Raw genomic sequence first — 15018 nt, forward strand, 5'->3', positions numbered from 1 at the left:
AGGTCTTTTGATTGTGGTGAAATTTCTAAAAGGAGTCTGTTGTAGCACAATACCTGGGGAAAAAAATGAAAAGTAAATTAAAAATGGCTGATTTCTTGGTGGGTTAAGGTTGCGACTTTTTTAAGTCTTGGGATTTTACCTTGGAATTGTGCCTTCCACATTTCGTGCATCTAGGTGGACACAAGGATTTCTTCAGTGAAATTTTTTAGGGGGCGCTATTGAACCATTTTGTCACCCTCGAGCAGGAGTCTCATCAAGTATCACGTTTCTAATTATCAAACTTGTGATGCTTGTGTAAAGTTTTGTGAGTTCTCTAGCACCTTTAGCTCCTCAAAAAAGGGGATTAATTTTATGAAATAATTATAAGAAATGGTTTACAATAGAGCTCTGGCCCTATAAAAAAAGAGGTGTATTTTAGTAAAGTTTGTCTTTCGAGGATGAGATAGCTCAGAGCTGTCTGCGGTCATGAAACTGGTCCATCTGTCTGTTCAAATGCCTCTCGGTGCCTTTGATTTCTGAACTATCATATACTTTCTGTCTGCGCTTTTTCTCTCTCTGTCTCTTTAATCTCAGTTTCTTCCCTAGACACAAACTCAACCCAAATTCTCTATTTCTGTCTGTGTGTTTAGTAGTTTGACTGTAATGTAATGGCTGTTAATGATTTTAGGGAGATTCAATGTTTCCACACTGTGTCTTTCCGTCTGGCCAGTAGAAATACGAGACTATTAATAATTCAGCACCTGCTGACTTCAAACTGGTGGGTTTTAATGTGCGTGTGTGTGTGCATGTGTGTTAGTTAGTCTGCCAGTAGCCACAGATGCAGATTTACAACAGTGCTAGCTTCGTGGATAACATCGTAGTGTAACTTAATAACCGTTTAAAATTGCAAATGGGTGAACATGTGGGATTTTTTAAGATCTTACATCATTTGTATTTGAAAGATGTTTCAATTCCCGGTGGATTACAATAAAATAAAAGCTTCTCTGCAACTGATATTTAATATCTGAACTTTGCAGGCTGCTCTTAGGAAACACGAGAGGTATTAAATCTAGATTTAGTGTCGTATGTTTGAGAACATTATCTTGTAGTAGCAAAATTAAGATAAAGTAGATTTTTATGAGGGAATTTAACTTTCCTTTTACACACTGGCACAGGCACAGTCATTACTGTGAAGAATGTGGTTTGAAGGGGTTATTTTAGTGAGTGTAAGGAACTATGATACATTTAAAATCTTCACATTTAGTGGTTTCAATAAGCTGTTAGATGCATGATGAGGCAAACTGTTCCTGGCTAATTTAAGGCTGTGGTTAAGTGTCGACATGGCGAAGCGCGGTCATAAAAAGGGCAGAACAGACTGTTTGCTTATTCCCGTCACCTTTAGTTACTGTTGCTAAGCCATTCAAGCCTTCAGATTAACAGTGATAACCGTGGAAGATTTACCTCTCAAAATGTAATGTTGATTTTTGAAATAATAGGTCCTTGATTTCAGACAAAGGTAGTCCAAAGCAGGTTTTGAAACGACAACTGTCCTTGCAGATTTTGTCAGCAGTAGCTCGTTCATTGAACGAGGGGAGAGCGGGGGCAATTGGAACAGTTTTTGGTTTTGATGTTATTTCTCAAACCATTTGAGTCTTCATGTAGGGAACCTGTATCTGCGTTCTACTCTACTAATTTAATTAGCAATATAATTCACAATATTTATTGAAACACTAAAGAGCCAAATGTCACAACTGCCCCAGCATGTATTAGCAATTGTAACAGCATATTTGTGAAATGTTAACAACACAAAGAATACCTTCATATGAATACCAAGACCTCAATAAACCTAGTATATAGACACTGTAAATGACGCAGTATCACACGTGACGGAGTGCTGTTGTACTGCGGCCTCATTCCTACGATCGAATCACAGCTGTGCAAAATTTTGGTGCTGCAATAGTTAAGCATATCTATGTTTTTCATAACGTTAGTCCATAAAGTCCAACCAGAAATATGACCTATCAGTTCAGAATACATTCAGAATGAAAGGGGAAAACTGATGTGCATGTATAAGCGTAGCCGTTGTGATTTGGTCTATACAGAATGGTGCTCTTTGGCGTACAAAGGAATCCAAATATTGGCAAGTTAGGGTTAGTGAATGGTCAGTTTGTTTGATCTTTATTTTTCCTCTCGTGTGTTCTGACCGCTGCTTCAAAAATGACTGTCAAGGTACCATTGAGGCATTTAAACCAAACTGCTCTTTTCTTGGCTTTTCACAGATGTTGGTAACTGTAAAAATATTTGGAAAGCAGTGGATTAACAAACGTTCCCTGTTTAAGATTATATATTCAGCAGCTAGGTTGTTTTGAACCCGCAAGCCCTGACCCTGTAACATAATGCGTACTAATACTGACTTTGTCCCAGGGCTACCAAACCCTGCTGTGAATTATAAGGCTTAGCCTCGAGCTAACAGGTACGTCAGTGGAGGATACATTTGCCTGTGGCCAACTCTTAGCTTGGCACCAAGGCTAACCCTGGGCTATGAGTGAGCAGCGGGAACATTACTAATGAAAAGATCAGATGTGGGTTAAACAAGGGTAAAAATCAACCCTCTGTCTCTCTCTCTCTCCCTCTAGTTTAAATCCAGCTGTAATGGTACCAGGTTATTTATTTCAGTAACTAAGATGGTAATTGGAGCAGACTGAGTGACTTCACACTGAGGGGAAATGGAGCTGAAAATCTGCCCTGATGGCCAAAATAAAGGATTTGGATGGAAGAGTGGAAAACAGAGTGAGGGAAAGAAGGAGGAAAAGGGAAAGGAAGGTGGTGGCGGAGGGAGAAAAACAGGGTGAAAGAAATGAAATAATGGATGGAGACGTACAGAGAGAAAGAAAAGAACAGACAACACGGAGAGGGAAACAGAAAATGAAACTGACAGAAGGGGAAGAAAAAGAGAGAAAAATAAAGTCGGTTTAGAGAGATGTTGAGTATAAACCTGAGTAATGGGAAATTAGAGAAGTTTATTGCGTGTTATATTGTTCTGTAATGGACAATTTGTCTCTGGCACGCTGTCATTAGCGTGCGTTCCCAGGCATAAGCTCACCCTGGAGGTTGAGCTTTGCCAGTTCAACCAAACACATGAGGAGTGATTGTGTGGAATTATTTTGAGGTCAACCAATTGAGGAAGTGAATTTTTTTTTTTTTCAAATTTCATATCTTAACGATTACATAGCATATGCCTTTTGGTGGAGACCACAAATCCACTGGCTGCGTGCTTTTCAAGTGGACCCTGCGGGAAGAGAAAGAAGTCGTCTGCGATATGAAATGCATTGAAGAAGAAATAATTCATAGTGAGCGCGGTCATGCTTTGATTGGCTAATTACTCGCTTTCTGTGGCTTGTGATTGTAGTTTTGTCTCTGTGTGTGCCCTAAAATGTCATGTGAGGTGAGCAGGCCTCTCCTAACCCTCAATGCTGTACTGAAAACAAGACGTGCCTGCATTTAAAAGGAAAGTTCAGATTTTTTGAAGTGGGGTTGTATGGGGCATTTATCCTTAGATTATATTACAAACATAAGATGTCAGTCGGCATGCCCCCATTTTTGAGAAGCAGGCTGGAGTCTGACAGGAAGCTTAACAATCAACTGCTGTGGAGGAGTCAGCATCAAAATGTATTTTAGCCACTTAGAAACATCATTTTACTTCACTTTATTTTATTTCATTTAATTTTAATTTAATAGTATTATTTAATGATTTATTTATTTTATATATTAGTTTATTCTGTAAACTTCATTTGGATCTAGATTACTTGAATATTTTTCTTCCTCAATATATTCTGCTTGAAATAATCTTTTCATATTGTGCATCACATCAGACAACATGTCAGTCGATAGAAAACAAAAGAAACTTGCTTCGTTGGTCCCAATTTAAATAAATAAATAAAGTAGAATTGGCTGACCAATACATTATTCACGCTCTAAAGAAAATACTCTCAATATAAAGTACATGTAACCTGATATTGATGTTTTTGGTGAGACTTTTTTAGGTGACTAAAATACATTTTGTTGCTGAGCACCATTCATGGAGTACAGTACTTAGTTTTCATGTCGGACTCTTGTCTGCTTCTCCAAATTGGGGGCGTGCCAACTGACTACTGTATGTAGTAACTCGGTACTCCATACAACCACACTTCAAAAAAATCCGAACTATCCCATTAACCTGTCTATGTGACTGTCTGTCTGCCTGCCTCGCTGTTTGCTTGGTCATGCCTGTCTCCCTGTTCATGTGCCCGCTCTATCTCTGGTTAATTATGTCTGTCTGTCAGTTCCTCTGTCTCTCATCTCTTTCCTCTTTGAAAAGTGATCAAGCTGGCTAACCTAGCACTCAACTCCTGTCTCACCTTTCTCTCTCCTTCTCTGTCTCTCTTTCCCTTTCTTTTATCTTTACAATGCAACGCTGTCTCCTGCTCTACCCAGTCTTGCCTCAAGGTTAGTACTGCACGCCTATTTTTCTTCCTCCGTCACTCTCTCTCATCGCTCTCTCCCTCAGTGTCACACTTCTTGTCCTTGCATCAAGACACTCTCTCATCTCCTTCACTCTGTCATAAACTCTGTTTTTAATCATTCTCATCATGTCTGTCTGTCTTTGAAGGAGACACCTTGACTTTCACTCTGCTCTCTTCCTCTGCCACATCACTGCCTCTTTGAAGAGGAAGCATCGTTGTTTCTTTCTTGCACCCTCCATTATAGTCCTGTCACGATACTCGCACCAAGTTCAAATCTCAGGCTACCACAACAAACTATAAAAATGTTTGAGTACTGTATCGCCATCATTAAGTTAGACAGCTGTGAACTTTTGCTCAGAGTTCTTCTAACTTCTGTTAGCGTTTCTGTCTTTGTGGCTTTTAGAGGGAAATCACTCCACATTTTGCTCCTGTCATACTTTTGTTAAACAGTTTAGACAGTATTTTCAATGTTCAAATGAGGTTTCACAATCTTTTATGGTCTGATTAGACTCCAGGAAGTCGCTGCTCCTAGCCAAGAAGTAGTTCAGCAAATAGCCGCCCCTAAACCGCAACTTGTGTTTTTTTTCACTTTGGTTTTCAAACTGATTATATTAACAAGATATTACGTGTTTATTAGTGAGCTTTGCTGCTAGGTTGAGTTTTTTGTTTATTTTTATTTGTAATGGGTGCACTGATTCTTTTCACAGTATCTGGTCCTTCACGATACAAATGAATTTGTCAAGCATTTTGAGTTTTGATTTTTTTTAAATTGCAAATTATGGCTTCAGTTTCTTTGTGATGCACCGTTACTGTAGATGCACATTCAACAGCTAGTGCTGCCTGCCTCATGTTCACAAACGCATTTTATCCAGCCGAAAACACCAGGTGCTCCTCAGGAAATGCCCACCTTACAGCACTTGAGAGAGCTTTGGAAGCACAGCTTTTTTTCAGCTGAGACACTTTGATTGTGTCTGGTTGCGATGATATGGAATATCCGTGGAAGTAAAAATGTCAACATAAGGTAGAGTACTTGCTGTGGATGAAGGGAAGGCTGAAGCACGTAGGGAGAGAGAAAGAGCCCGCCGGTCTGTTTGGGTTCAAGAGAGGAAACATATATATGAATATATCATATTTCTCCTTCATTGTTGTTTAGCATTCTGCATGATGTTGTACAAGACATGATGATGTGACAGTTGGTCTTCTTGGTATTTGTCCCTTCTTCACTGTGATGGATGGCTGAGTAGAAAATGACAGTGACAAGTGCAGCATTTTATCCAAAGTTGAACATTTTTCAGCTCTTGGCACTCAGAAACAAACATGCAGCTCTCAAAGCAGAACAGATGCTCAGTGCCTCGTCACGCTGCTGGCATTTGTAGCATAATGTAAATACACAGCGTTCCCGTTGCAAAGATAAAAAAAAAACAAAAAAAACACTGGCTGCAGAAAAGAAAATGCTTTGGTTGATACAGGCCCAAAGATATAAAAAAAATCATTTTAATGCACTGATTCAGCGTCCCACTTGTATGTGGGTAGGTTATGTAAGTTTAATCCAATTTTCCAGAAATGTCACTGACCAACGATTTGTTTTTCTTTGAGGGGCAAGTATTCTCCTCAGCCATGTGCTGTCGGAATAATCTAAAAATGAGTTCATGATTATATTTCATGGCTTTCCTGATCTGTTTCCTTTGCTCTTTATGGTCAACGTGTTGTTTAAATGCTCCGAGCAATAAAATACAAAACATTTTTAGCATCCATGTGGTGTCCACGTTACAACTTTAAACTTCCGCAGTCAGAAGAACGACCATCTAAGTAGCACGTGACCTTGGCTGCTAGAGGTCTTAACTTAAGTCCAATTCAATTGCATATCATTCACTCAATGTAGCAGGCAGCGTGAGCATACCCTATAACAGCGAGAAGGGGACTGCAGATTCGTGAGGACGTTTGTCAGGCTGACCTAGTAGATATTGGATACTAAAGCGGTTTGCTTAAGTGTGACACATTAGCCCATTGAAACTTGAACAAATTGGCTTTATTTCAATCAAAAACATAGGAAGAAGGCAATAAGCAGCAAAAGAAGAAATGACCCTAAAATTTGTCAAATTTGTAAAAAAAAAAAACCATACAAAACATCAATAGCAAAAAATGACCTTGGAAAGTGCTTTAAAAAAATATAAGAATTCTGTCATGTTATTTAAAATATGTAATTGTGATAATTAAAAATACAGTTTTTCCCTAACTTTTTTCCCCCTAGAAAATTTCCCTTAGATTTTTGAAAACAACACTGTAAATCTACTAATTTCTTGCATTCTGTGGAACAGTTTTCACCAAGTTCGCCATTTTGATCATTCATCATGTTTTTGAAAGAAATCGCACTAATTAGCTCAGGGTTCAAATGTTTATATACTGGTGAAAGGTGCCTGAAAGCGGTACTAGAAAAGTGATGTCGCTTCAGGTTTGAAGGGGTTAAGCCTTGTCAATATTACAAGATAAAAAAACATACGTCTTTTTTTTTTTTTTTTTTGATGTTCCTGTCTGCACTTGGGCGGTGACTCCGTAATGAGATTTCAGCCTGCAAAACCGAAAAGTCTGAATTTTGTCTTTTTTAACAGACATATCAAAGTCATTGAAATTTCTCTGACCTAACCATTGTGATCGACCACATAATAACCACTTCTCCATTCTGTTTCCTGCATAAATCTGGTGGTCTGAGTGCTTTGTGCGCTCTGCTCTGCTGTAAAGGTCTCCCCGGTGCCAGCTCCTTCTCTGCTCTTTCTCTCTGTTTCAACTTCCAGAGCCACCGTTCCCCCCGCCGTCTTGTCAGCTTTTTCATCGCTGTTGTTCTGGTGTTTTGTGATTCAACTCTAGAGGGGGAAAGAAACAAAAGAAAAAGTTAGCATTGCCTTGCTGTCTGGTAGACGACAGAAGACTTCTTTTTCTTCTTCTGTCCTTTTTTTCTTTTCTCGTCTTGTCTTTTTTTTTCTGGTTGTTTTGATCTTGCGCTAAGGAACTCCTCATCCACTGCCAAATGTCTGACATCAAGGTCTCTGTAGCTTAAAAAGGAATTGCATCGTTTCTCTTTCTGTGTGTGTGCGTGCATGTGTGTGTGCATGCGTGTGTGTGATCCCTTTGAGGTCCCGTATGACTCTGAGCATTGAGGTGGTGCAGGGATTTGTCAGCTAATGGGTGACAACAAGCAGGCACACACACACACACACACACACACACACACACTATCACAGACCCAGGCGCATTGTTATGTTTTTTTGTCTTCCACACACAAACACACATGCAAGAAATACTTTGCCAGCTAATAGGTGACAACACTATAGTGGGGATGACTGCTGAGAGTTACCTAATTAAAATACCTGCACACACACACACACACACACACACACACACACACACACACACACACACACACACAAACACAAACCATTCCCAGTACTGACGGGAGGTGAAAAACACCTTTTGTTTACAGTTTTGTATTCAGAAAAAAGGACAAATCAACTGTACAGTTTACAGTGGCTGCTCAGTGTGAAATATGCCTTTTTATCTTATTATATTTTGCTTTGTTGCAGTTTGCTTCCGCATTGATTGGGATCCTGTAGACACAGAATGCCAAATCAACTATTTTTTTTTATCATTTGCATATTTTTTTTCTTTTCTTTTGATCTTTTTAAACCTTGAAACGCTCTGCTTTGCCACAAATTGAGCTTACTTTCATGAAGGTGGTTTCTAATGTCCCTGCCTCCAGCTCTCAGGTCGATGATATTGGGTGGATGGGTCAAACAAACTCTGGATTTTTACATGGAAGACCGCTGTTTGTATCCTGTGTGATACCAAAAGTTAGTTGTTATTAGAGCTAGTGACTACAGAAGGGGATTGAAACCGGGTTGTATTGAGTACGTGGTTCCACTTTTGCTAAACCTGAAAATCAATAACATTTGAGCTTATCGATACGACTGTCGAGTCCCGTGGGTCCTATGACGTAACATTACATCTCGAGTTGAGTCACGTCATTTAAATACATTTGTTAAAATGTCGCCTTGTATGTTCACAAAATAATAGAAAAGCATTGATAGTGGTATGGATAAAGACTTGGATCAGTAAAGAGTCTTGATAAAGGCATCAATATTAATAAAAATGAACAACCCCCCTCCCTACTGGTGACATATTTCACATGACATTACAAACGTTAGTAACAAACATACTTATTTCAATCCAAATCATGATCTTTTTTCCAAACATAACCACATACTTTTGTTGCCTAAACCTAAGGAAGTAAACCTAAAATCAACAGTTTATATCTACATTCTAAGTTTATTTTCAAGTGGGATTGTATGCATTCACCGACGAGAAACAGTTACATTTCCTGTGAAAACAGGAAAAAAAAGTTGATTTTGGCATAACAATGCATGTAACATGCGTAAATTGTCACACAGTCCCTAAGCATCCAAAAATGACTCAGAAGAGGTACCTGGAGTGTCACATTTTGACGTGTAGGGCCACTGATCAAGCGTTGGTATTTGATGAGTTGGGAGTAAAAATGTGTTGGTTTTTGAGCTGTTGAAGATCCGGAGATCCCCAGAACCCCAAACAGAGCATTATAATTTAGAATTAAAGTATATATTTCATGAATATAGTCAACAGCATAGTGCTGACAGTATGTATTGAGACCAAATAATAGTCTTCTTGTTTTGTTCACTCATCAATAACACAATCTAGAGTTCAAATCAAAGGATAAATATGAGGCTAAAGAACAGAGTGTCAGTGTTTAATTCTTGGACTTTATTGTTCTCCATATAAAACAAAGATGCAGCCAAGATCAACTTCGACTCTCCGTCACATGCTTACACTATTAATATTATCTAAACACTTTTCGTTTTATTGTATATTTAGTTCTGAAATGTGGACATATCCAGTAAATGTGATTTATTTTCATGAGGACAAATGCTATTAAAGGAGACATTTCATTCTGTCTCCTGTTGTATTGTAGTGTTTTTACAGCTAGTTTCCAATAATTCTCACTGAGGAAGTTTGCACACGTACACATGGGTCTTAGTTGCCTTACCTCCTTATTTACCTCCCAAATTTGCTCTCTCTCTACCTGAGGGATTTTCTACAGTCATTCTGAAAACAACATTTCTTTATCCTCTAAAATGCCCTCCTTGTACTGTAAGTTTTTCTTCCACACAAACTGTGGGCAAGACTATTATGTTTTGATTTTTTTTTTTCCTTTTTTATGTTTTATAGGTTTCATGGGCTTAGTAAACCAAACCAATATTTCCTGTGTTTTCAAGGGAAATACTTCATTCTGAACGGTTAAAAGGAAATCCTTGATGGTAATGTTGGGTGAACTATGTGCAATAAACATACATGAGGCCCCCGAGCATTTCTGATCAAATATTTATACGGGACTCCAGATGTAATATTAATATTACCTTAATGTGGGTCCCTGAATATCAGCAGCATGCTAATGAGGGAGGTTAAGAAGTTTTTATTTTGGAGACTTTGAGGGTTGGTGAAGTTTATGAGATTTTGTGTGTGTGTTTGTGTGTGTGCATAATTACTGCTAGTTGCCAACAGTATTTTTTTTCTTTACACCTTGAAGTTTTAATGAAGGCTATTCCATGTTTGTACATTTCTGTATATGCATGTGTTTAAATATAGCACATATGAGTGTGTAGCTGTGTGCATATGGTCAGTACGTGAAGATATTTTTGAGGTTTAGCAAAATTTAGGAAGTTCAAAGTGCTGTCAGTAAGTACGTTAGTGTGTGTGTTTACGTTAGCATGTGTTTACAGGATGTGCCACCATGTTTGCATGTGTGTATTTCTGTGCAAGTGCTGGAAAGTGGACGCATGCTGTTATGTTACGTGCAGTTGCATGCACAACCATGCTTCAAGTATTTGCGTGTGGTCCAACTGAGAGACTCTAATACACAGCAGGTTGTGTTTGGAACAGTTGACAGTACCGACTATGTGTGTGTGCCCACCAGTATCAGCTCAGTTTTGGTAAATTTGTGCACTTTCACTGTGTGTCAATGTGTGGAAAATCAAGTACTTTGTGTGTGTGTGTGTGTGTGCGCGCGTGCGGACGTGGTTTCACTGCACATTTGTACGTCGTGTTTACAGCGTTGTGGGTTAAGCGAGCTCTCCTGTGATTCCGCTTCCTCCAGCGGTTTGCAGCAGTTGTTGAAAGTGATTTCAAAGGGAGAGTGAAGGAAGTATTTTACATATTAAAACAGCTTCAAATGGCACTTTGCCTCCACTGAGCCAAGCCATCGAGTTCACCCAGAAAACTTCTGCTCCTTAAAGCAACAAGAGCAATGAAAGTGTTTTAATTAAACATGTAGATTACCAACTACAACTTTTAAAAGAACTATCATAAAAAGTTTGCTGATCAGGATAGAGTGGAAATGTGGAATGGAAAGAAAGGACTGGGCTGTGTCCATGTCACATTATCACAGTTACATAATAATATAGAAATAATATTAATGTGATCTCATACCACATAGGAAAATTCCCCATTCTCCTGCCTTTTCCACAACCCAACATTAATTGGTTCTTGCGTTATTACAAATTGAAAGGCTTTCTTTTAAAATAAAGTCAACATTCCAAAGTTTTTAGACATATCAAGATTTGAGAAGATAGATCAGGATGAGGAAATGTATTAATATATTAATAATATTAATATTAAGAAGATATTTTTGAGGTTTGGCAAAATTTAGGAAGTTTAAAGTGCCATCAGTGAGCATGTTAGTGTGTGTGATTACATTGGTATGTGTTTACAGTATGTGCCACTAAGTTTGCATGTGTATTTCAGTGCAAATGTTGGACATATATGATTTATTAATTTTTTTAAGATTTCAATTTTTATTTTGAACATTCAAATTAAAATGAAGAATACAAGAATACCCACCAGACATAGTCATTAAACAAAATAGGTATTTTATGTCCAATGAGTTGGAGGAAGTGAATACGTATGTAGTAAAAAGATTTTATCAAGAAACTTAAAATATTAAAGATGAATATTCCCACTTTCCACACCAAAATTCACCATACACACACCGATTGCAATGTTCTTCGCCGATTTTCTCATTATTAAAAGTCTGATATCTATTTGGGCTGATTCTAATTTTCTTTCCAAAACTTGGCTAGAAATAGTAAAAATGCATATTCAACATCAAAGATGTCATTAAACATTCACAAAAAATCAGTGTGAAAATAAATGTTTATAACATAATATAATAGAAAACCTAGTTCAAAATCAGCTCAATTGGCTCAAACCATTTCTCAGGATTGTGGGGGTGCAGTCATATCGCGCGTGATTGACAGCTCCGTATCAGCTCGTTATTTTCTTCTCAGTAACTAGCTTTAAAACGTTTTTCTTCCATGGAATAAACCGTCAAATCTATCAAGTGGACCCTACTTGGTAAGAAAGCTAACTAGAGTAACTCATGAACTAATTTAGCCTCCATATATCTGTTTTTATTTCACAACGCTTCCCTAAATATGGCGCTAATCATTTTAGCATTTTCCTTTCACTTAGATGAAACGGTTAGCATTAGCTTCAAAATGTGAAACTTATAAACTTAATATTAACTACCCGAGTAGTGTACACCTTACCTTGACTATTCAGATAACTAGTGAGCACTGGTAAACCATCAATATTTGTTTTTATTGAATCTCAGGAGCTAAGTATTTTAGCACCTTTCATTAGTATTAGCTTTGCTAGGCTACACTATGTAAGCTATTGTCTTTTGTTAGCTTAACACAGTAGTTTACAAACCATATGCAGCATGCAAGATAATGAATTACACCTTTTAAGAATGGTTTGAATAGACTTTGACAATAAATAGTTCTTGTCTGTGCTGCTGTTTGCCATGTGAACTGCTATTTTGGTGCCTTTATGTAAATTTGAACGGCGCAGCTCTATCTGAGACTGACCACTGATCACCTGTTGGTCCTATATTGGTCCTATATTTGTCAACAGCTAATGGATAGGTGCATCTCTGAAGCTAACCTGAGATGCCTTTTAATGTCATTCATCTCATATGATGTGTGAATTAACATCTTTACATTTTAAATCTATTTTTAAAGGCAAGAAGTCTTTAAAGGTACACAGGGGTATATTTGCTGAAGTGCTGTATTACCTGTCAGCTGTTGGCCTACATCACCAGCTGGTAAAGACACTTCAGTATCACAAATTACAAACAATCAGATGCAGATTATACAACATTACTAATAAGGCAAAGAACACAGTGTTAATTCCACATCAAAAGAGACTTGATGATCACTAAAATTTAGATGGGGAAAAAAATGGATGTGTCAATATTGGTATCGGTTATTGGCCAAATAGCTGTTACATATCAGCATATTGGATATCTGCAAAAAATCAACTATTGTGAAATCCTATTTTTAATGCATTTTTAGAGATTAGAAGTCTTTAAAAGCACACAGGTGTATTTTTGATATCCTGTGTGCAGATGTTGTATTTCCTGTTAGCTGTTACATCACCAGCTGATAACAGACAAGTCGGTGTCACAGATTATTAATTTCAGAAAAAAAATAGATTCAGATTATAAAACTTTACTAAGAAGATGGAAAACACCAAATTGGCACACAAAAACTTCTTTTGCAATAGTCTGTGATCCATGGTTTATTTTTTTAGATAGGAGAAGAGGAGTCAGAGGGAAAGTAAAGCGCTGGAGATGGAAGTGACAAAAGAGGGAGTGGAAGGAATCAGGGAGAGGAAAGGAGAGAAGAAATGGTCCATGGTCTGATGAGAATCTTTCATCCAAAGGAAAGAGTAATGTTGCATTTGGAGAGTGAGTGAGCATGGTGAAGACTGAGAGGAAAGGGGAGCGGTGAGGCAAAGTACATTTGTCCTTGTACGCAAATAAAGGATTGCTTCTCATGCAAATGATTTTAATACAAAAAAGGGCAAATGAGTAGAGGTAAAGATCACTGATGGTTTTAGTGAGCAAGAAAATTCCAGTGAGAGGACGAGGAGGAGCTTGCTGTGGTCCGATGCAAACGCGTGATAGTTACCCATGCAAATGATTTACGTGCTGAAAAGTGATACAGGCAAACAAATGGGGTCTGGGCAAAGCAAGTGTTTAACATTAGCAAAAGAGAAAAGAGAAGGAGTGTAAGTGAAAACTGAGTGTTGATTCAATAGGAAACATTTCAAACTTAAAGTCTATTCTACATACGTGCAGTAAATGTAGCATGAAGGAGGGAAACCTCAGAGAGTGAACCAGATGGTCTGAGCTAACTGGAAAGTCTCCAATAGGAACATTCCTGCCTGTTTATGACCTGTTACACACTCGCACAGGGCGTAAAAGCACAATCCCAAATATTCAAATTTATCCCACATTCAGTATGCAAACGAAAATCAGAACGGAACAAAGGAAACAAAAAAAATCACCATAATGAATCTTACTCCACGCTTACTTCATCTGCTTCCCTGTTTAACATTTGAACCCACTTAGGATGTGATAATGATGCAATACGGTACACATGTAGGCTTTTAAAATGCACACAAAAACAATACAAGTAAAATATGTACATATGCAACTTCACATGCTGATTATTATTCTGCAAGCTTTGAACGCCCAGGTGCTCCAGAGCAGTTTTGGCCCCGTTGCCGCATTTCAATTTTTCTTCCAGCTTCCCAAGTTCCTGTGGACGGTTTGGAATTAGGCCCCCTGGACCTTTTAGCAAACACATAGAGGATTTTATGTTACCATCCTCTGCCAATATCATTTCTCAACTTTTTCTGGCAGTGATACTGATGTAAAAGCCATTTGATGTATTGCTCCCATTACTTTAGGTTAGTTTAGCGGATAGTTTATGGCTCGGATAGACAGGAAAGATGAAAGTGAGGGGTTGTTGTAAAATATTTCGACACTTGAATATGTATATCACTTGAGATGCAAACAAACAAACTTTATACTCTTATGATTTTAGACGAGATGATTGCACTCAAAGGAGCAAAGCAGTGAAAATAAAATGCATAAAACAGCATACTGTGAGATCGCTCAGAGCTTTGTGGTGCACAAGCAAAGGTCAAAGGTTACATGGAACCTGTTTACACCTTGGCAAACTAAATATGCATAGTGCGACTCGTAAAAATGATTTCCCATGAGTCTACATGCACTGCTGCTGGTGTGACAGAGTTCGCTGTTGATTCCCATTGCTGGAGGTCGGCTCTTTTACTGGCAGCTGCGGCGATGGAAGTGAGGAAAATTGATTTATGTACGAGTCTGTAAAAACTTATGCTAACAGGATCGCACACACATGCATAAACATTTGCACAGAGCAGGCATTTAGAGAATGCAAACATACAAAAGACCCAGACATATACAAAGAGTGAAGAATGACTTTTATTGAGTTTGATCAGTTTCTAAGTGTTACTCAGCTGTTTTGTCTTTGTTGGATGTGTGCCGCTGTGTGTGTTTACACATTTATCCTTTGTGTTGACTTATCTCTCATCTGTGTCATGATTCAGTAGACGTTGTTAAACCGTACTG

General features: G+C 38.1%; 1 protein-coding gene across 4 annotated transcripts in view; it reads left to right on the forward strand.

The window, feature by feature from the left end:
- Positions 1 to 15018, forward strand: part of LOC121961587 (ELKS/Rab6-interacting/CAST family member 1-like) — a 155864-nt gene that overhangs the window by 60396 nt on the left and 80450 nt on the right. For 2 of the 4 annotated variants that reach the window (XM_042511643.1, XM_042511645.1), the window contains one exon: positions 4453 to 4464. The exons of the other annotated variants lie outside the window; for them this stretch is intronic. In XM_042511643.1, the coding sequence (XP_042367577.1) occupies positions 4453 to 4464 (12 nt within the window). The remainder of the gene's footprint in view (positions 1 to 4452; positions 4465 to 15018) is intronic. 4 annotated transcript variants of the gene reach the window in all.

The sequence above is a fragment of the Plectropomus leopardus genome, chromosome 22, assembly GCF_008729295.1.
Source record: "Plectropomus leopardus isolate mb chromosome 22, YSFRI_Pleo_2.0, whole genome shotgun sequence".
Classification (NCBI taxonomy): domain Eukaryota; kingdom Metazoa; phylum Chordata; class Actinopteri; order Perciformes; family Serranidae; genus Plectropomus; species Plectropomus leopardus.